Source organism: Mangifera indica, chromosome 2 (genome assembly GCF_011075055.1).
Source record: "Mangifera indica cultivar Alphonso chromosome 2, CATAS_Mindica_2.1, whole genome shotgun sequence".
NCBI classification, from domain to species: domain Eukaryota; kingdom Viridiplantae; phylum Streptophyta; class Magnoliopsida; order Sapindales; family Anacardiaceae; genus Mangifera; species Mangifera indica.
The window spans coordinates 15,557,893-15,578,335 of record NC_058138.1 but is presented as its reverse complement, the minus strand read 5'-3'; the positions used below and the strand labels follow the sequence as shown (position 1 = coordinate 15,578,335).

Here is a 20,443-nt window from a genome sequence, read left to right as displayed (position 1 = left end):
TTGCTAACTAGAAGTGGTAATAAATATTTCAGAAATTTCATTTTCCTTTTGTATCTCCCTTTCTGATTTAGTTATTGTCAATCTAGATATTTCAGAAAAAAATTTCCCCTGTTTATCTGGGAAAGGCGTTGGCACATGTTTCATCATGTAAGAATTATAACATCCTGGAATTATTCATCATGCAAGCCATCTCTTTGTAAAGGAATTTTGGGATATCAAGTACTAAAAGAGAACCTTCAACCAGCAAGAAAAACTTTCCATCTTATTTGGTTCAGAAGTAAAAAATGAAGATTCCCTGTAACAAACTTTACATATATAATGAAAACCTTGTTGTTCAATGTATTTACCGCCGCTAGCTTGTGGAAGTAATGGCATGAGGGAGATACTAGAAATCAAGGCTAAGCGTTGTCGGGAAGCCTGTTGTGGATGGTGTGCTCTGGCTTGTGTTCACATTCATAGTCAAGATGAACAAATGCTCTTTCAACTTCAGGGAGTCTCTCAATCTTGTTCTGCAAGGTTTCTCCGATAGCATGTGCTTCTCTTAAAGGTAATTCTTCTGGGAGCTCAATGTCAACCTTTTCCAACAGAATGGAGAAGAAAAGAGAAAGATTCATTAAACACTTGCACTTTACGTAATTAATAAAACTGAAGATATGCTAGATATGAGCTGCAAGATTAACCACATAACCAACCTCAACAAAATAAAGAACGCCAAAAGTGTAAGCACGAACTGTGTCAATACGCTTGACTTTAGGGTGCCTTAAGACGAGATAAGTTAATTTCTGCAAGATTTCAGGAGAGGCTGATTCTCCCACAAGCGAAACTGCAAACATATGATTAATTTAGATAATACTATTGCAAACAAGAAAGCATTATTTAAATGCAATAACAGAAAGCTAAGCGATTTCTTGTAGGGAGCTTCATGAGCTCCATTATACTTGAGTAAACAATAAGAAAAACACTACTAGTCAGTGATAGAAAGAGGAAGAGTCTAAAATGGGTGCTTGGAAAATGAATCAAAAGAAACTGAAAAACTCAGACTCAACATGATAAAGCCTTGTAGAAATCTTAGGTATTCATTAAGAAATATTCCCCTGGGGAAATATTGACAGAATATTTTGAGTATTTGTGTACAAAGGATAGTTGTTTAATGTTTATATTAGAGAAGAACTACTAATTTGATTTTCTTATTGTTTTAAAAAGAATAGTTAGAATATTAGACTTTAATTTGTTTTTTTTATGGGATTGTGTGCTCCTATATATTGTAGTATTGTTTTCAAAATTAAATCATAGTTTTATATTCTCTCAAATCACTTTTATAGTACTAGAGTATAGAAGGTGAAAATTTGATTTTGTTTAGGAGATCTAGTTGACAGTTTGTCAGAAAACAGAAGTCACCGGTAACCCTTCCACCAAAACAGTCCAAAAGTCATTAGAAAAGCCAAAAGCTACCAGAATCGTACAAAATTTGTCAAAAAGATCCAGAAATTTTTAGACAGTAAAAAATTTGTCAAAAAAATCACAAAAGTTGTCCAAAATATTTAAATGCTATCTTAAAAGCACCAACACTCTTGAAAATTTCCAGAAGCCACTGGAAAAGCACAAACTTTGCTAGAAAAGCTTTGTCATTGCCAAAAAGGTCATATATAATACCGAAATAGCACAGTAAATGCCGATACACCCTTGAAGACATTTGTTGGTGTCGAAAAGCGTTGATCTACCTCTTAAAGTGCTGATCTAAGCATATAGCTCTTCATCATCACTTAACACAAAGGTAGCACTATGTAGTACTTCATTGTTGAAAGTGTCATTCTACCTTTGTATTGCTTCATCATCGTCAGAACACAGAGGTAACCCTCAGCAAACATCAATTTATCTTTCTTATAAAAAAATACAGATCCGCTTGTCTTTTCAATCTATCCTTAAAAAGATGTACAATGATAACATATGAAAAGAGGTCTCTGGTATAGACAAGGAAGTATGGTCTACTACTTCATCTGAATTAGTCCAGCAAATCGTGGTCTCACAATCTTTTGGATCTAAATCATCCTTGTCAATCTCCAATCACAAGTTAGATGAAAAAAAAAAAAAACCTTCCTTCAATGGTCCCCATCATCCTCTTAGTAATTTGTAGAAGAAAAATATGAGATATATCACCAATGAGGCTAAACGACCCAATACCGGAGATCTAACATATGCCATGTGGGAGCTCAATAATTCTACGATCATGGCTTAGTTGATTAACTCAATGGAACCCTATATAAGTTGCACTATATCTCTTTAAAATGCCAAAGCTATTTGGGATACTGTCAAGAAAAATAACTTAAATCTTAAGAATGCCTCTCAGGTTTTTTGAGATAAAAAACCAAGTAAAACACAAGTAATGGAGCAATTTAAATGTGATTAGATATTACAATGCATTACAAAAACGTTAGTAGGAGCTTGACATGTTCTCCAAAGAAAATTGAGAAGATCTAGAGGAGAAAGTGAAGTTCAAGAGGCACCTTGAGAAGGAGTGCCTGTATGGTTTTCTTGTTAGTCTTAATATAGACCTAGATGAAGTGAGAGGAAGAATTTTGGGCCTAAGATTGTTACCATCCATTTGCAAAAAATTAACAAAAGTGCAACAATAAGAAAATAAATGATGTGTTATGCTTAAAGGAAATGACCTACCTGTTATAGTTTCATGTGAGAGATCAATTGAGACTACTACCTTGGCTGCCAAATATTCCTCTTATTGGTTTGGTGGAGATCAAAATACAAATCGATGTGGAGATTGGTGATACAACCATTACCACAAAACTGGACACACTTGTGACACTTTGGAAAATTTACAAAAAACCAACAAATTGTAAGTTGTCGGCTTTGAATGAGAGCAATATTTTTCAAGCTTTCGTCGGAGAAAAAATCTAAGAGAACAAGCACTAACAATGAAACAATGAGTGTATTTTTGAACAACGCTCAAATTGAACAACTTCAAAAGATTTGAACCAATCGACACGGACTAGTTTGAATCTAGCAAACTACATTAACTCATAAAAGGACTACTCTTCATGCTCAGTCTCAACATACATGGATCTTTGACTTAAGGGAATCTAATCATATAACAAGTAATCCATCGTTGTTCTACTCATACTTTCCATGTCTCGAGAATTCTTGAGTTAAAATAATCAATTGTACTTTCCCCTTGATAGCTGGTAAAGACTTAATTCGCCTATCAAATATTATTGTTTTCCCCTCAATCCTACATGTGCCAAACTTGCAATTTCGTGTCCATTAGTAAATTGACTTAAGAACTTAACTGTATTGCTAAATTTTTGACAATCTTGTATGAAATCTAGGAGCAGGTGATCAATAATATTAGGGAGATGGTTGACTCTACTTCTTTATGGATGACGTATGTGTGGAGAAACAAGATTGTGCAACCAAGAAAGAATCTTTTTCTGCTTTCACTAATAATGAAATAATGTTATGGAACCATAGGTTAGGCCACTCCAATTTCTATAAACTTAAACATGTTTTTCCGAATTTTTTTGCAAATAGAAACCCAAATTTTTTCTCTTGTGAAGTTTGTCAATTAGCAAATCATACTCGCACCTCATTTCATATCAAACCGTACACAAAATCTCATTTATTCTCACTAATTCATAATGATATTTGGGGCCTATATGACACAAAATATCTCCGATACACGGTGGTTTATTAACTTTATTGATGACCATACTATAATCTATTGGTTTATCTCCTCAAATAAAAATTTGAGGTGGTACAAACATTCCATTCAGTGAAAAAGAAAAAATAGTTCAAAACCATTCGGATCTTGAAAATTCACAATAGAAAAGAATACTTTCAATCAATTCTTGGAGATAATCTAACAACTCATGGAATTATCCATCAAAGTTTTTATTCGAATACACTTCAACAAAATAGTGTAGCGGAAAAGAAAAACTATCACATATTTGAGGTTGTTAGAGCTCTAATGTTTACCATGCACATTCCAAAATATCTAATGAATGAAACAATTCTAACGACCTCATATCTCATGAATAGAATACTCTCAAGAGTTGTTACATTCAAATCACCAATTTTGATTCTCAAAAAATATGTCTCATCTTTTAGTTTTCTTCCTATGTTTTGCTCAAAACCTTTTTGTGTACAACATTGTACATATCCATAGTCAAATCTATTTAAAACTGGATTAAAAGTCATCTAAGTGTTTTTTCACTGGATACTCACCAACTCAAAGAGGGTATGAATGATAGTCAATTCTTTGATGTGCATTTGTGTCAATGGATATTACTTTTCTCAAATCACAACCTTATTTTCCAAAGCCTTCTCTTTAGGTAGAGTCATCAGGTGAAAATAAGCCTTTTTGTCGAATTTATAAGGGTAAGGTAAGTTATATAGTTATTTTGAATTCAAAACATTCTTTTTATCTATTTTTAAGTTACATGGATCGACAAATTATTAGATCAAAGAGAAGTGACTGAAGAAGGTACCTGCATTTTCCATGACAGTTTCAGACCAATTTGAGATTGTATAAACAGCAAGGAGAATGGCACCAGCAGGGTCAATCCACCAGTAGAAGCTATCACCAAGAATAGCCGCAGCCAGTCCTACTAAATTTGTTACCACATCAAAATAGTGATCCTGTCATGGAATTATCTAATTTTTTAAGAGTAAATTTTCATATATTCTCTAAATATAAAAGGGTATTTGTAAATTTCTAGTTCGATATGATACCCGTTAGTCTTGTGTTGTCCTCACTCTCGATAGTTCTAAGAAATGGTTTGATGAAATGATAATTATCTATCCATAATAAATGAAAAATTTAAATATATATATAAAGTTTAGTTTGTTAAGATATACTTATGAATTTTTTTGTTAGGATTAAAGGAAAAAATCGTTATTTTAAGAGTAATATTAAAAAAATTAAAATTATATCTAATTTTTTCATTTAGTTTGAAAAATTAGCAATTTTTCCTAATATTAAGTTTTGAAAAATTTACTTTTTCCCCTTGAAGACCAAACTTGAAATCCGGACACTTTCTCTTGCGAACAATAACTCTACGGTGATGAAGACATCATCTTCCAATGAACAACCTCTAAACAACGAGTCCAACAAAGTTTAGGGTCTCTAGCCACCAACAACCACTGGTGATAGGAGGTGTGAAGAAAAAATCTAGAGATTTAGAAAAAAAAAAAATCAATTTTCAAAGTTGATTATGAGATTCAAATATTAATTTTTGAGATTGGTAAGAAAATAAAATAAAATTATATATTTTTAAATATTATTGTTAAATGAAAGTCTTGTCTTTATATTTAGTAATAATTTTAATAAAAATTTAAGAATGGATACATATTTAAATTTTTTATTCATCATAAATATATTTTTGTGATTAGGTTAACATAATTTTATATATATATATAAACTAAAATATGATTTATAATAAAATAATTTTATATAAAAAATAAAATTATAATAATATATTATTATTTATATATATAATTACATTCCTCATGTGTAAATATAATATTATTATTATTAAAAAATAATACCACTTTGATCTCCGTAAAAAAATGATTTTATTAGACAAATTTGTTAATTAAATAAATAGATTCTTTCTATGAATATCAAGGGATTGGTTTATGTCAATATCGTAGTGTCAGAATCAAAAGGGCCAAGGCTATCTTAATTAAGATTAAAGTCCATGGAGATACCGTGGGTTGAACATTTTGGAATCTTCATCAATTTTACAAAATAGTCCTGACATTTAAAATTTAAAACAAGATCCTGACATTTAATAATTTAAAACAAGGGGGTTATTTTTCCCTCAAGTTTAGTTACATTTTTTAAATTTTAAATTATATTTACGAGGTTTAAAAAATTTAAAATTTTAATTATTAATTAATAGAATTAAAATTTTTTATTAAAGATAAAAATAAGATTATCATTTTACCAATAATATTAAAAAATATATAAAATTTATTATATTTTCTTTTATAAATTTTAAAAATTAACATTTCACTCGTATTTAAAGTTTTTTAACTTTAAAAAATAATATTTTTTCTCCTAAACCTTTTGCCAAATATCACATAGCAGTGGCAAAGTAGTTATCTCATCCAAAGATTACACAATATTGATATTTATTTTCTTACCATATATTACGTAACAGTGACTAATATTTATCATTCTCATACCAAAGATCACACAATATTGACATGTTTTTAATTAAATCAAGTCAAAGATCATATAATAATGACCCTTTCAATAATTTTATGTCATATATCACAAAGTTGGTGGCTCGTTAATTAATTCCTTAGTCGTTTTCACATTGTTTATAACTTATTAAACCTCATTGAATCTTAATTCATACATGTTATAATTCGTACCCTAGATTACGTAGCTTAAAACAGTTATTCTCATCAAATCACCTTATTTCTTAACATATGAGTCTATATTTGTTTATATCTGCTTATTGCATATAACTTAAGAGTAATTTTGTCATTATAATCTTAGGAATGACAGACAAGGTCAATGCATGATATAACACAATTTAACTCACATGCACCGGTGTCAATGCCCTGATGATGATCGTACATGTCTACCTTTACACATCATCACTATCATTCATTCCATGAACGAGATATTATTCATCATTTTCTTCCTCTTGAATGAACGATCTTTTCTCACCCTGCATGACCATTCATTTGAGTATGAAATTCTAATTTTCCAACTTACGATGATCAACTATATGTCTTTATGTATGGAGATTAAGTTCATAAGGCCATAGGTTATTAATAACATTCCAACCATCATGCCCAACAAGCTCCTTCATTCAATTAAATTTCATAGTAATTATTTTTCTATAAAATTCTTAATTTCATTACTTCTCATTATATACATTCACGTTCGACTTGTAGATACCCATTTTATCATTAAATTCACACAACAATTCAACATATAACATAATTCCAAAACATAGTTGAGAATGCAACATGTTATTTCATCTATAATTTAACTCAAAGAGGGATGTTATGTTTACTTATTTGCCCTCCGTTGAAGTACTAATTTTTAGATAACTAGTATTCTAGCAATCATTTTCCAATAGCAACAAGTCGGACCCCTCATAACCTCTAGTCTCTCTCTCTCGGTATTGGATTGTGAATAATATATAAGAAAATGTTTAAACTCTTAACCGAAAACACGACTTCCTTATATAAATTTCAAAATAAACCTTCAGCGTCAATTAAATTTTTTCATCCAAGGTTTAGCTTTAAAACACTTTTCCACCCTAATTAACATAAATAACATTTTTTACCCAAAAATAAAGTATAAATAATAATTTTCTATCTAAAATTAAACTCTGTTAATGAAATAATAGTATTAGAAAATGAAATTACCATTTTATTTTTACTATTTTATTTTTCAAAATTATCATATAACCCTAAATTAACAAAAATTAAAAAATAAAATTTTAAATATTTAAATTATATAAGAAGTCACTTATTTTTTTTCTTTCACTCATCATTTATTCATATCTTTTTATAGATAAAAGTATCTTTATTGTATAATCATATGTTATGAGATAAATTATAATTTTTGAAAATAACATGAGTCTTTATAAATTTTTAGGGGGTGATTGGAAATTTTATAAAAGTTTTTGGGTCTTTTGAAAATTTTGACATATCATTTTGCCTTCTAATAGTCTCAAAAATAACAATTACAACACCAAAATAATTAAATAAAATGCAATAATATTTTTTAAGGGTTAAATTTGTCATGTTTAAAACGTTTGGGTCTAATAGAAATGTATTGTTTTTATTTTTAAAATTAATATGTATTAAAATTACTATTTTACCCTTACGTTGTTATTTTTTTAAACAAAGTTTGAGTTTGGGTGGAAAAAATGTTATTTATACAAACTAAGGGTGGAAAAGTGTTTTAGACCAAACCTTGGGTGGGAAAATGTTATTTACTCTAAAGTTTCATGAATAATCATGCACCTTTTATATATGAGCGTTTATAACAGTTCAACCACTTAAATTGTGTATCATTCTTCTTCGGTACCATGATTATCCAATAACCACGCTCATGAATGATTGTATGCCTCACATGCATGGTCATTCATGATATCAAAATTCTAGTTTTGCATTTGCATGATTGTTCACTCTACATGAACAATTCTAGGCTTTTGAACAGATTTACCTTTACTATGCATGATCATTCATCATCTTATAAATTCAAATTTAATAATTTAAAACTTGTAAATGGCCAAAAGGCCTATGGGATGCACCTGTAGGTGTTATATTTCCTCTCATTTATTTGACTTTTGTCCTCAAAATTCACTTAAATAGTTCTAAGAATCTTAGTTTCATGTCCTATTTAACCTTTCATATAGACTCTTTGACCTTGTGATTTCTTCATAATACACTGACCAATAGGATTTGCTTTTTTTTGGGCCCCATTCACTTTTTTGTCCAATACCTAAACAGACTATCCTACTCAACCTCTCATGTAGATTCTTTGACTTTGTGATTTCTCCATAATACATTAACCAATGAGATACGCTTATTTCTAAGCCCTATTCACTATTTTGTCCAATACCTAAACTGGTTATACCACATAAATCAAGTTATCCTTTAGATCAATATCTCTAGTCCTTAAAACATGGGAAAAGTCATTGACATGCTTATATAGCAATGACACATGGAACACATTTTGGATGTGATCCATGTTCACTAGCAATGCAAATCAGTAGGCCACATTGTTAATCCTTTTGAAAACTTCAAAAGGTCCAATATACCTTGGAGTTACCTTCCATTTTATGTCAAACATCATAACATGTTGGCAAAGAGCTATTTTCATGAACACCTTGTCATCCACATTGAACTCTAGGTCACATCTCTTTTGGCCAGCATAACTCTTCAACTGGCCTAAAGTTTGTCTCTTACTTTCTTAGATAAGTCTAACATTCTTTATGATCATTTAAGTCATCTTCAACCCAAATGCCTTTGTTAGGGAATCTTTCTCAATGACCTTATCCCAATGAAACAATTATTTACACTTTCCATGATAAAGTGTCTCACACAGAGTAATCTTAATCATCACCTAATAGTTATTATCGTAGGTGAATTCTATTAATGATATCAACTCTACCCAACTTATATCTCGCTTCTTACTTGCAAAACAATTAAAGAGAATGCATTAGTGTGAAAACATTTAATAAGTAGATGACTTATCAAATATCTTCAATGTATGTAGTTTAAAACAATTCATCTAACTCTTAGCATTCCTTAACTCATATTTGAAGTAATTTTTGCACACAACTTATGTGATTAAGGTTTCTCATATCATCCATTCTCTTGATGATATCATGTTTAACTTATCCTATTACAACGTATTATAACACATAACCTTGTCATCAAGGTTCAACTCTCAATAATAGTATAGTTCATCAATTACTTCATAATATCTCATGAAAACATGGAAACTTCATTGCATTCTCAACTCCCTTCAACATCACATAAATGTGTCAACTATATTATGTTGTATAAGCAAAAACACCCTAGTAAAATAAGGAAAAATTGTGTAATCCTCCTTTGATACATACATAAATGGATAACTTTATAGTCACTTGGAGGTGGTCTATATTGTGGACACATACATTAAGCATCTGAATAGCCATGTGAGAAATCATTTCCATGCACACAATTTCATAAGTGAATTGCTCAACTGACACCCAAAGTTATGGATACCCTTATATGGGTGTGTGCATGAAACATCTCATAGGTATCACGCAATAACACTTATGCTTTCATAGTTGCTCTAAACTCGGGCCAAAGATCATGCAATATATTGACCCCATTGTGCTATAGATCACATAATATTAGCATTAAAACCAATAATCATGCCAAAGATCACACATCATTAGCATTTTACTTCTTTTTAGTAATGGCTATCATCCATTCTCGTTATACCAAAATCATATATCATTGGTACATATTCAATTCATTCAAGTCGAAGGTCATATAGCATCGACTTTTCATCAATAAACTTACACCACTGTCCACCTAATCGGTGGCTTTTTATATCATAATTCAATTGGTTCCACAGAATTATGACTTATTCATCTCATCGAACCTGAATCCCTATTTCTTGAGATTTATGCCTTAGAACACACAGCTAAAGGCACCTCTTATTTTTCATTCACCTTATTTTCCATCATATAAGGTTTTACCCGCTAATTTCCTTTTGTATGCACATAACTTAAGAGTCCTCCTTTTCTAGATTTTCTCTCCAATCTTCTACGGATCTTCCGAGACCCTTCCATGGTCTTTTCTGCAAGCTTTACTGGTCTTTAGTTCCTTTAGTTTTTCCCCATAAGTGTTTGCCAAGGCTTGTTTACTCTAGAAATGCTTTTGGCTTTCCTTACTTGTTGTTCTAATCAAATTGTTGTGTCAAGGATTTGTTGTTGCATGTTAGTGCTCTTTGGTGCCTAGTTTTTTTTATCAACATGTGCTTTGGTGCAGATCCTCACAAATAGGCCAAAAATTCTTCAAGCAAATGTCTGGCCAATCTCCTTAGTGATTTAGACTAGTGTCATTCCTTATTGCTTAGTTACCTTTTTTATCCCACTAATATTGTGCTGTCTAGAAAGCTTTACTCCCTGGCCTTTTCTTTTTGGTTTGAATTGCTTAGGTGTTATAGACTATATACTACTTTTCTCTTCCTTTCTCTAGTTGCAAAGTTGCCCTCCAAACTATTAGATTTTTGAAGATAGTGCTACCAGTTTTTGTTATTTCTTTAGTGCTTTATACATGAAAGTTTGCTAAGTTAGGCATACACAAGTTATTGTTAAGTTGTGGATAATAAAGATATCTAGTATCTCCACTTGAACTCTATTTTTGTTAGTGCCTTGATAAATCTTCAAGGGGAGAGAATATGTTTTTTCTTGTGTATAGAATGTGCAAGTATAGTTAGGCTTAGTTTGGTTTTTGATATCCTTTCCGTTAGGAATGGTGAGCCTTGGTTGTTTCCAATCTCCATTTGGTGGACTCGTTGTTTCTTTTAATACTATATTTTTTACTTGCCCAAAAAAAAAAAAATTGGAATATTAATGTCTATATTCTCTTCGACCGCTAGCTGAATCCCCATGACTAACACATGATGCCCTTCGCCCATTCCCTCAACGACTCCTACATGACGATGACTTGTTTTTATCGAGTATTGGATTTGAACAACTTAATCTAGTATGTCCAACCTAGTGGCATCAACTGTAACATTTCTGCACTTCCTTCCTTTAAGAAAGTAGCTTATTGTGATAGTTGAATTTTCTTACAGATACATTTCTTCTTAGATAGATTAACAATAGCGCCCAATTGCCCTGAACCATGTACATCATATTTATGTACGATTATTGGCTAAACACCCATATTGGTTGATTTGCAGACATGATTGACCAATTTCTCTCAACCCATGGAGTCACTAGATTACTACAAACTTCTGCATGATCAAACAAATATAAAAATATTAATACTATTCGGTCAATCATCATTAATTACACATGAACAAATATTGTAATCAATCAACAACGAACTTGCCAGGTTAAATCTAAGTCAAGATTTTGTAAGATTTTGTTTGTTATTTTGTTTGAATATTAACACAAATGAATAAAAGATTTTGTTTGATATAAATCTGAGTCAAGAAACTTACTGAGAATGGGATGATCTTATAAGAGAAAGTACATTTCCATTTTAAGGTGTATAACTGTATGTTATTTTGAAAGAAAAATGATGAAGGAAGTGAACATTCATAAAAATAGTAGAGAGGACATCCTTGGTGCAAAATCCGGGTTTTGCCTAGAAAGGCATAACAAAATTTGAGTTGGCTAAAAAGGTGTAGGTGAGAAAAAATTTTGCTTATTTTAATAATTTCCCATAACAAAAAGACACAACATTTTCATTGTTTTTTTTTTTTTTTCAAATGAAAAGAGATATTCTGATTCAATCTTTCCCCTACTTTCCCTTGCTCTTCCCCCTCTTCTTAGAGCTGGCTCGAATACTGCAACTGTGAGCTTAATTTTTGGTAGCAGGAAACGCTCATCAGAGCATCAAGTATTATATAGTAATACTGTGTGTATAAACATTATACACAATTTTATAAATAAACAATGATATATTAACTTGTGATTAGATAATTTTAAATTAGAAATAAAACAACACTCAATCATATAGTGATATATTATTGATTATATATAAAATTGTACATATTATTAATACACATACTTTGATTGAGTGTCATAATCCCATGAACAAGAGAAGATTAGTAAATTACATAATTAAGTCATGAATACAGTCCATCAGTCAAAAAGATTATTACATTGTTGAAAGAAACCAAACCAATAAAATTATCAAAACAAATGCTGGAACGCAAGAAAAAAAAAATATTGTGAAAGTTTGGACTAACTTTGAGCTGATGCATACATGTTTAAGAGAACAAATAAGAGAAGCTTCATTTTAGACTGATGCATGCATATAATTATCTAAAATAAGAACAAGCTGGGGGGAAGCTTCACATTAAACTGTTACATAAAATCCTCTAAATAGCAATAAGCAGGAGGAAGCTACATACCCATTAGCGGAAAAAGAATTATTTAGAAGACAAATCCAGGCCATTCACCCAGATGTACTGCATTTTGAGGTTCCTAGTAGCTCTGGAACAATTGGAAATTGACTTCCAAAATTAAATCGTTATCAGGTCTAAGTCGAAAAAGCACTGATAGATCCATCTGTGGCTAAAGAATGTTGTTTGCTTTATCTGTACTGCAGGAGAAAAACCATAATTGTTACTTCATATAATCTCTCAACCCACCTAGTTTTGTTGCACATCACTCTTCCAACTTCCAGAGCAGATGTTCTTATTGAGAACTTGATGGTGAATCAACACTTAATAATGATGATTCAATAGTTAGTGCTCCCAGGTTTCTCTGTTTCCTCTTAGTTTCACTTTGTCTCTTTGATTTATTTAGAGCTTGGTCAGCTCTGGAGACAACTTTTGAGACTGTAAATCCTGCAACTTCAAACACCTGAGATCTATCAGGAATCAAAGAGTTGCGAAGGAATATTTGAACTCCATCATAGGTCCAAACACCTAAGACTGCCTCGCCTTTAAGACCAATTGCAAACCAACCAAGTCCAGCAGCAGCAATATCTACAGAGCTTGAATCCCAACTTTTACCAGAGACATGAAATTCCTTTCTCACCCACTTTCCTAGCTCTTCTACTCGTTTCTCTCCAATTGGTGGCTAAATCAAGAAATGATGCAGATAGTGTCAAATTTATATAAATCGAAACCAAAATGCAGCATGCTTCTTCCTCAAGAATTAACTACAAAAAGTATATTTCATTTGAGATGTTAGTGGGCAATATGTACGCAAAGGATAGTTTTTGAGTCCCCAAATATTTACAGGTCTTTGAAATTCTTGAATTGTTCAAAATCTTCTTGTTGCCTTTAACCAGCCACTGAAATTTTATTCAGATGCCCCCATTTGACATCACAATAGACCCACAATTGCACACAGCATATCTTACAGATATACAAAGGTTACAACTAGAACAAAAATTACCAGCTTATGGTTTTGTTTTATGTTCAAACTATTATAGCAATTAGACTTCCTTGCTCATGTTTTTTCTGCCTAATTTCCTGGTCATTATTAATTTCTTAAACCTAAATATAATGCTACTTAGCATCATGTGGAGCATTCAAATTTTGGCTCATTACCGCAGTTCGGACCCTGGGGCACTTATTTCAGCTCAGCTCAAATTAGGCATATATATGTGCAAAGTCAAACTATCCATTATTGCATTATTTCAACCAAATTCAATGGTACTTACATCACAAAGAGACTTCTAACAAGCTATGGTCTTATATAACTTTATACAATCATTATAATTAAACCGATACAGAGTTCAATAAAATGGATGAAAAGTGGTATATATTGAACCGGAAAAAGAAATTATGTGGAAACAAAGTGCAAATTTACTATTTAATAACTACGGCAAATGTTACCTGTAATTGACGGCCAAAATGCTCCTCTAGCATTGTGCTAGCATTTTCTGTTTTCCCCATGTGTAATGGAAGGTATGGTGATGCCCAAACGGTAACATAAATAGATTCTACTGATAAATCTTCAACATCCAGCCTCATGAGCCCAGCAATGTGGACTGAGTTACCTGCCTGCAACCAATGCTAACATTACATGAGTTGGAACATGCAGACAACATAAAATGATTCAACAAAAACAATACCATTCCAGTCCAGTCATATCTACATGATGCACTCAACCTGTTCTTCGTATTAATTAAACTTTACCTACAGATTAATAGCACAGTTTTTTTTTTTCCACATTCAAATTCATCAATAAAGCAACTAAATAACATACATTGTCAACACACGCACAGTGAAGCTTAAACAAACCTTAATCCTATACGTTCTCGGCTTCAACTCCTTACTAACATGGACAAGCTTCTGCTCCTCTATATTCAACCTCATCGTAATCTGATGAGGATGCAACAAACCCGGAGTGTCAAACAGCTTTGCCTGTGCAGGCAAAACTCCCTCCACTCTCACAATCCCAAGAGTGGTCCCAGGCACAGGCGCCTCAGTCAAATGACTAACAACCTTTCTGCCTTCTCCACCATCAACACACTTCGCAATTGCATTCAACAATGTACTCTTCCCTGCATTTTGTGCCCCTATGGCCCACACATTTCCTCGTTTTCCCGCCAAAAATGCAACATCTTCGATCAAACTCTTTAGCCCCCAATTCCTAACAGCACTCACGAAATGTAACTTACTAATCTTATCAATTCCACCCTCTCTAGCTCTTTGTCTCACCCAATGCTCAAACCTGGTTGGAGACAAACCACTCGGCAGCAAATCAATCTTCGTAACAACCAAAACTACTCGAGGTAAATTACCTGATTTGCCCTCCTTCCACGCCGTCAAATTCTCCTCCACGGTTTCAGAAACAATCTTAGCAACTCTCCGGGGAAACGACCCATCAAAGTCTGATGCATCCACCACCATTAACACAACCGACCTCGTCCCCGTCACCGACATCAACTTCCTCCCAACCGTATGATCAAAATCAAAATCTGGTAGAAGATTCTCCACCGTCGGATCTTTGACCTTCCCATAGTGCCTCAAACCGTGGCACCTAGCGCATACCACGGGCTTATCGGGCTTGTTAGTGTTTAAGATTTCGGGTTCAGGATTAATTAAGATATTACCCCGTTTGACAGACTCCGAAAACTCGGGCACTGTCGAAACGGGGACAAGATGAGAATTTTTTATTTTCTGAAGAGTTTGTGTCGTTGCAGTGGGTTTGATGAAGTAGCCGGGCTGTTTGGGATTGTGGTCTTGCATGTAGACCCCACATCCGGGACAGACAGCGCGTACGGGAGTGGCTTCGTCGTAATTTCCATCTCTGCTCAGCGGAAAATGTTTATGAGGAGGAGGAGGAGGCTGTTGAGAAGAGGAGGTGAAAGAGAAGGAGAAGGGTGAAAGTGAAAAGAATTGAGAAGTTGAGGGCTTAAAGGACTTTTGGAGATGAGATTTGGTGGGAATTTTGTGGATTAAGGATTGAGAGAAGAAGGGTTTAAGCTTTGATGGAGAAAGAGTTCTTGCTCGTAAGAGCATTTTTGTTTTCGCGAAGTAATGTAGGGTTTAGGGTTTTAAAGCAACTGTTCGGTGTTAAACGACACCGTATTGCTCAAAACATAAATTTCCGTACCCTTACCGAGTGTAGTTTAGTTAAACTTCCTGTCATTGCAGCCCAGCAAGCGTGGTACTCTAATTCTTCACAACTTACCTATCCCAAAAACTGATTAATTTCAAATTAGAGATAAAATATCAATCATCACATAATAATATGTTAATATTTTTGCTGTATTTAGTATGACTATTATAATATTAGTTAAATCTGAAGTTATGACTAACACCCAAACTCCATTTAAATGATCGAAACTCTGCAGCTAACATAAAATGGATTCATTTGAACTACTAAGCAAGCTTTGTAGTTTGCATACCAGTTTTGTGTTGGGGTGATTACCTGCCTCTGCTTTATTTGACAAGAAAATATGTCACTAGCCGGAAGAAGGCTTTGCCTCAATAACCTCCCCAAGATGGGATTTTCCGATGCAAAAAGTAATAATTGGCAATAAATATATATATCCACCGATTTACAGAGAAGTACACTGGATATCTGATGCAAATTTCCACTACATTATCTATGACATAGTTTCTGGTTTATCTATCATTGTTCCTTCCATATACGGCCGGCTACTTTCAGCTTGAGCTCCTGCCTATCACCACCGGAAAAGAACAGAGCTAGATTCCTCTGGATGATTAGGCCATCTTGACTATCTCGAACCTTCTTATGGCTATCACGGATGCTTCTGGGAATCCCTTGCCATGTCAGTTTTCTGCCATTTCCACCAACTTCCAGACTGTAACTAAACTGCCTCGCCTCTTCTTCGTCACCCATGAAGCGCAAGAAGGCCATGTAAACAGGAGCCGTTCCTAGGTGAAAAGCCTCAAAGTGCAGGCAGAACTGCCGCCCAAAACAATTAAAAACCTGCATAACACAGGAGAATAAAGCTGTTTAAGAAGATCAGAGCTGACATTTGAATTCAATTTGAGCAAACTCTCCAATCACACCATCTGATAACTGCTATGCAGCAAGCATTGGGTAAAAGGAGAAAGGTTGAGGAAAATGCAAAATGTGGTTTTTTCCTCATTTTCTTTTTCTCCCTAAAACAACCAGTTTGGTGCTTCCATATCGATTATTTATTCTTTTGTCCAACTTCTCAGAAACCAAAGAATTAATGATGATGGAGAACCATAGAAGTGGCATTGCAAATTAAATACACATTTAAGCTGCAGTTGAATAAACAATCCAATTATAAGGCAACCCTTGATAGGTGAACTACCACTAAGTCATATGTGTAATTAGAAAGATTAAGACTAAGCTTTTCTATATGGAGAATTTGCATGAAATAAGGAATCTGCTTTCAATATGCACAAGGAAACCCCATAGAACATGAGATTACAGCAAGATCTGTGTAAAGATCTCAATCTGCCATTTATGACAAATTTGCAAAAAGGTTTCATTTCAAGAGTATAGAATATAATGAAAGGAATAAATAAATGATTCTAAAAATATGATAGAATCACTGTTAGTAGAGAAATTTAGTAATTTGTATATTCAGGTTTCAATAAGAAAAGACCATACAGATTTGTGTTGTGAAAAGAGAGAGTGCAGTCTTACAGTTAACATCCATGTAGCATTTTCAACTTCTTGGGCATTGGCTTTGACATATCTGTGGTTGAAAGTACTTCCATCATGCATGTCAACTTTGTGATCATTCTTGAGATGCCTGACAAGGAGCGGGATATCACCTGTGACAGAGCATTCAGCTCCAGCATATGGGCAATTATAGGGACGATATTTACAGTTCTTTTCATGCTTTAGCTTGCTGTAATATGGAAATATGTCCTGACAACCAAAAATCTGGTGTCTGCAGGGGAGTTCCAGTGACTCAGCTACTTTCTCCAGAGCCAAGCATCTTATATTTCCAAGTTCATGGCGGCAAGTTGGGCAAGAGTTGCGTACTCTAACCTTGCAATTTGAGCATACAGTGTGACCGTTTGGACACTATAAAAGAAAATGAGAGAACTTGGTCAACAAAAGAAGACTAAATTAGAAAAATCTTGTGCTACAATCACTGTGTCCATGTCTATGATGAAATGCCATAATTTATCTACATCTGAACCTGGAGAAGTCAGAAAATGGAACTGCTGTGTTCACTGAAACAATACAAGGAAAAAGGAGTGATATCCTTTCAGAAAATGCTCAAAATTGTAGTAGCAATGAGTTTGTTTACAGCTATATAGCTAATCATGGTATAATATAAGAAAACATTTCCAGAAAGATTTCAAGATAATCGCATTTCCAACTCAAGAAATTACTGCAATAAAATGAGTTAGTGGAGTTTTCTGTAAATTTACTGAAAATAATTTATCGAGTAATTAACAAATTTAAACAGTTTCAATTCATATCACATTCCCCTTCTCTGTGAAATGAGTAAATATTTCTAAGATTCACCAAGCCAAATGATGCCAACTATGAGATTCTAATTATTATCTATTTTGTTATAAAAAGGGAGTTAAAGATGCTTGAATAAAATGTCAAATATTATTTTCTTCTACTAGAATTTTTATATGCAAGAACATACCTGGTAAATTGGAGGGTACATTAAATTCATGCAAACAGGACACTCAAGTAGCTCATGCACGTCATTGTTTGATGTCATCCCAAAATTTCCACCGAAACTAGTTGTAGCTTTTCTGCAAGGGGAACCCCTCAACTCCACACTGGAAGTTGCCATATCATAATCTGCATTTGCAATGTGAGATTCAATCACTTCCTTGCAGTAGCCTCCTCCAGGAGCCATACTATATCTCCTTTTACGCCAATGCTCGTATGCTTCTTCTATTTGTCTCAGAACCAAAGCCAATATTATAATCTTCACCTCTGTCGTATCACTCTCTAAAGTTCATATATGATTTGCCCTGTGATAAACATTGTAGCAAATATAGAAATCAATTAAAGCTCGAAACTATGGAAAAATCAAAAAATAGAATTAGTTACTTTTTATATATTATATTATGATGCATAGACACTTGATCTGCCTGAAAGGCAGAAATTTTTTGAAATAAGAAAAGCAAAACAAAAGCACAAAGAATTCCCCTGTGAGGAGATAAGTGAAGAGATTATTAGAGTTAGACAAAATTTGAAATAGCAGATAAATGAATGCAATGAAGGGGATGATGGTGCTCTTGCACGGTCCACAGACAGTGGCAATGTTGTACATGGTCCCACATACAAGTACTGTCACTGTTTACAATGCCTCCCCATTTATTACCAGATGAGATACATACAATTACCAGAGGTGCAAGTCAAACAAATTTCACTTCCTAAAAGAAGCAAGCATAGGTAGATAAAAGCATATTCACTCTTCAAAATGCCTCCTCCATTAATTACAATAGGATAAGATACACAATCACCATAGCTGCAAGTCAACCAATTGAATTTTCAAAAGAATCAAGGGGTAGGTGCAGAAATTTATTACTCTTTAACTACAGATCTTTGATTTCAACCATTCACAACGAATTGAAGTAAATAGTCTTAAACATCAAAACAACAGATGTTCATTTCAAAACTCAAAACATGGAACAATGAAATTTAACTTCAAACATAAACCCAATCACTCTGAAAGCATCCAGAGATTAGCTTGCATTCGATCATATATCAAAATTCCCCAAAAAACATTTCGAAAAAGCAACCATGTTCATGATGAACTGAAATCCTTAGAACAACTCAATGGAAACATTGACTTCACCTCACTAAAACCCACCCAAATGAGGAGAAAAAACAAAAACAAAAACAAGCTATATCCGGATGAAAGTTTACCCTCATCAGCATAAAAACCCAACAAATATCCCAAAAGTAACACCCAAATGAGAATTTTCAACAAGAAAAGCATCAGAGCAGAGTATAACTTACAACTTGCTGTAAAAGATTAAAAAAAAAAGGAAACTTGAGGCTTACCCACCAACTGTAACACAAAAATAACGATGCCCAGACAGAAAAAAGAGAGCCCAAAAGCCTCAATCTCTCAGATTATTGAATCCATCACGCTTTAGGCTTACAATAATTGAACTTTTAAGGACACGAAAACAAAACACAAAAGAAGAAAATTTTAATGTACTAACGTGGAGGAGTTTCGTTGAAAGATGGCCTCCGCATACTCCGTGTCTAAGCTTCGTTGATTGACGGGATTAGGGGGTAGAATTTGGATAAACAAAACACTTGGGAGTTGGAAGATGTAACAATCTTACAAAGTCAAAGATTTGGCTTCCCTTTTACATTTGTCGATGTTTTATTAGAAAATAATATTATATATATAATTTTTATATAAAAAACAATAATTAAATATATTTTTTATTTTTAACTGTTAAATTATAAAATAATATATTATTGTTTATTGAAAAAAAATTATATTAATAACACAATTCTTTATTATAAAGTTAGTATGTGAAAGTGTTAGATGTTTGAAAAATATTTTTAATTACTTATAAAAAATATTTTTTATTATTATTCAAATATTATTTCTTAGGTAAAAATAATTTTATTTGACATTTTTGTAGGATAAATAATTAATGTCAACTTTCTATTTTAATATAATTTTTAATAATTACATGGTAATCATTTTTTTTATTTGTCTTTGTGCATATAATAACATATTATTTTAAGTTTTTTAATAAAATATTATTAATGTATCATTATTTCTTAAAACAAATATTAATATTGTGAAG

At 32.8% G+C, this 20,443-nt stretch overlaps 3 protein-coding genes across 7 annotated transcripts; all 3 read right to left on the bottom strand.

The window, feature by feature from the left end:
* Positions 1-242: 242 nt before the first annotated feature.
* Positions 243-6,603, bottom strand: LOC123208599 (metal tolerance protein 4-like). The gene is made up of 4 exons (XM_044626134.1): positions 6,532-6,603; positions 4,500-4,650; positions 693-823; positions 243-575 (listed from the first exon to the last, which is right to left on the bottom strand). The coding sequence occupies exons 1-4, from the start codon at positions 6,601-6,603 to the stop codon at positions 399-401; spliced, it is 531 nt and encodes a 176-aa protein (XP_044482069.1). The 3' UTR covers positions 243-398.
* Positions 6,604-12,314: 5,711 nt separating this feature from the next.
* Positions 12,315-15,737, bottom strand: LOC123208410 (GTP-binding protein BRASSINAZOLE INSENSITIVE PALE GREEN 2, chloroplastic). The gene is made up of 3 exons (XM_044625905.1): positions 14,480-15,737; positions 14,072-14,239; positions 12,315-13,307 (listed from the first exon to the last, which is right to left on the bottom strand). The coding sequence occupies exons 1-3, from the start codon at positions 15,701-15,703 to the stop codon at positions 12,921-12,923; spliced, it is 1,779 nt and encodes a 592-aa protein (XP_044481840.1). The 5' UTR covers positions 15,704-15,737; the 3' UTR covers positions 12,315-12,920.
* A 465-nt stretch (positions 15,738-16,202) lies between these two features.
* LOC123208411 (E3 ubiquitin-protein ligase SINAT2-like) lies at positions 16,203-19,983 on the bottom strand. 5 transcript variants are annotated; one of them, XM_044625909.1, is made up of 4 exons: positions 19,841-19,983; positions 18,301-18,637; positions 17,334-17,720; positions 16,203-16,640 (listed from the first exon to the last, which is right to left on the bottom strand). In XM_044625909.1, the coding sequence occupies exons 2-4, from the start codon at positions 18,517-18,519 to the stop codon at positions 16,320-16,322; spliced, it is 927 nt and encodes a 308-aa protein (XP_044481844.1). In that variant the 5' UTR covers positions 18,520-18,637; positions 19,841-19,983; the 3' UTR covers positions 16,203-16,319. The 5 variants fall into 5 exon arrangements, with proteins under 5 accessions (XP_044481844.1, XP_044481842.1, XP_044481841.1 ...); XM_044625907.1 differs by having other exon boundaries at positions 19,677-19,852; XM_044625906.1 differs by lacking the exon at positions 19,841-19,983 and adding an exon at positions 19,681-19,830.
* Between the last annotated feature and the right edge of the window lie 460 nt (positions 19,984-20,443).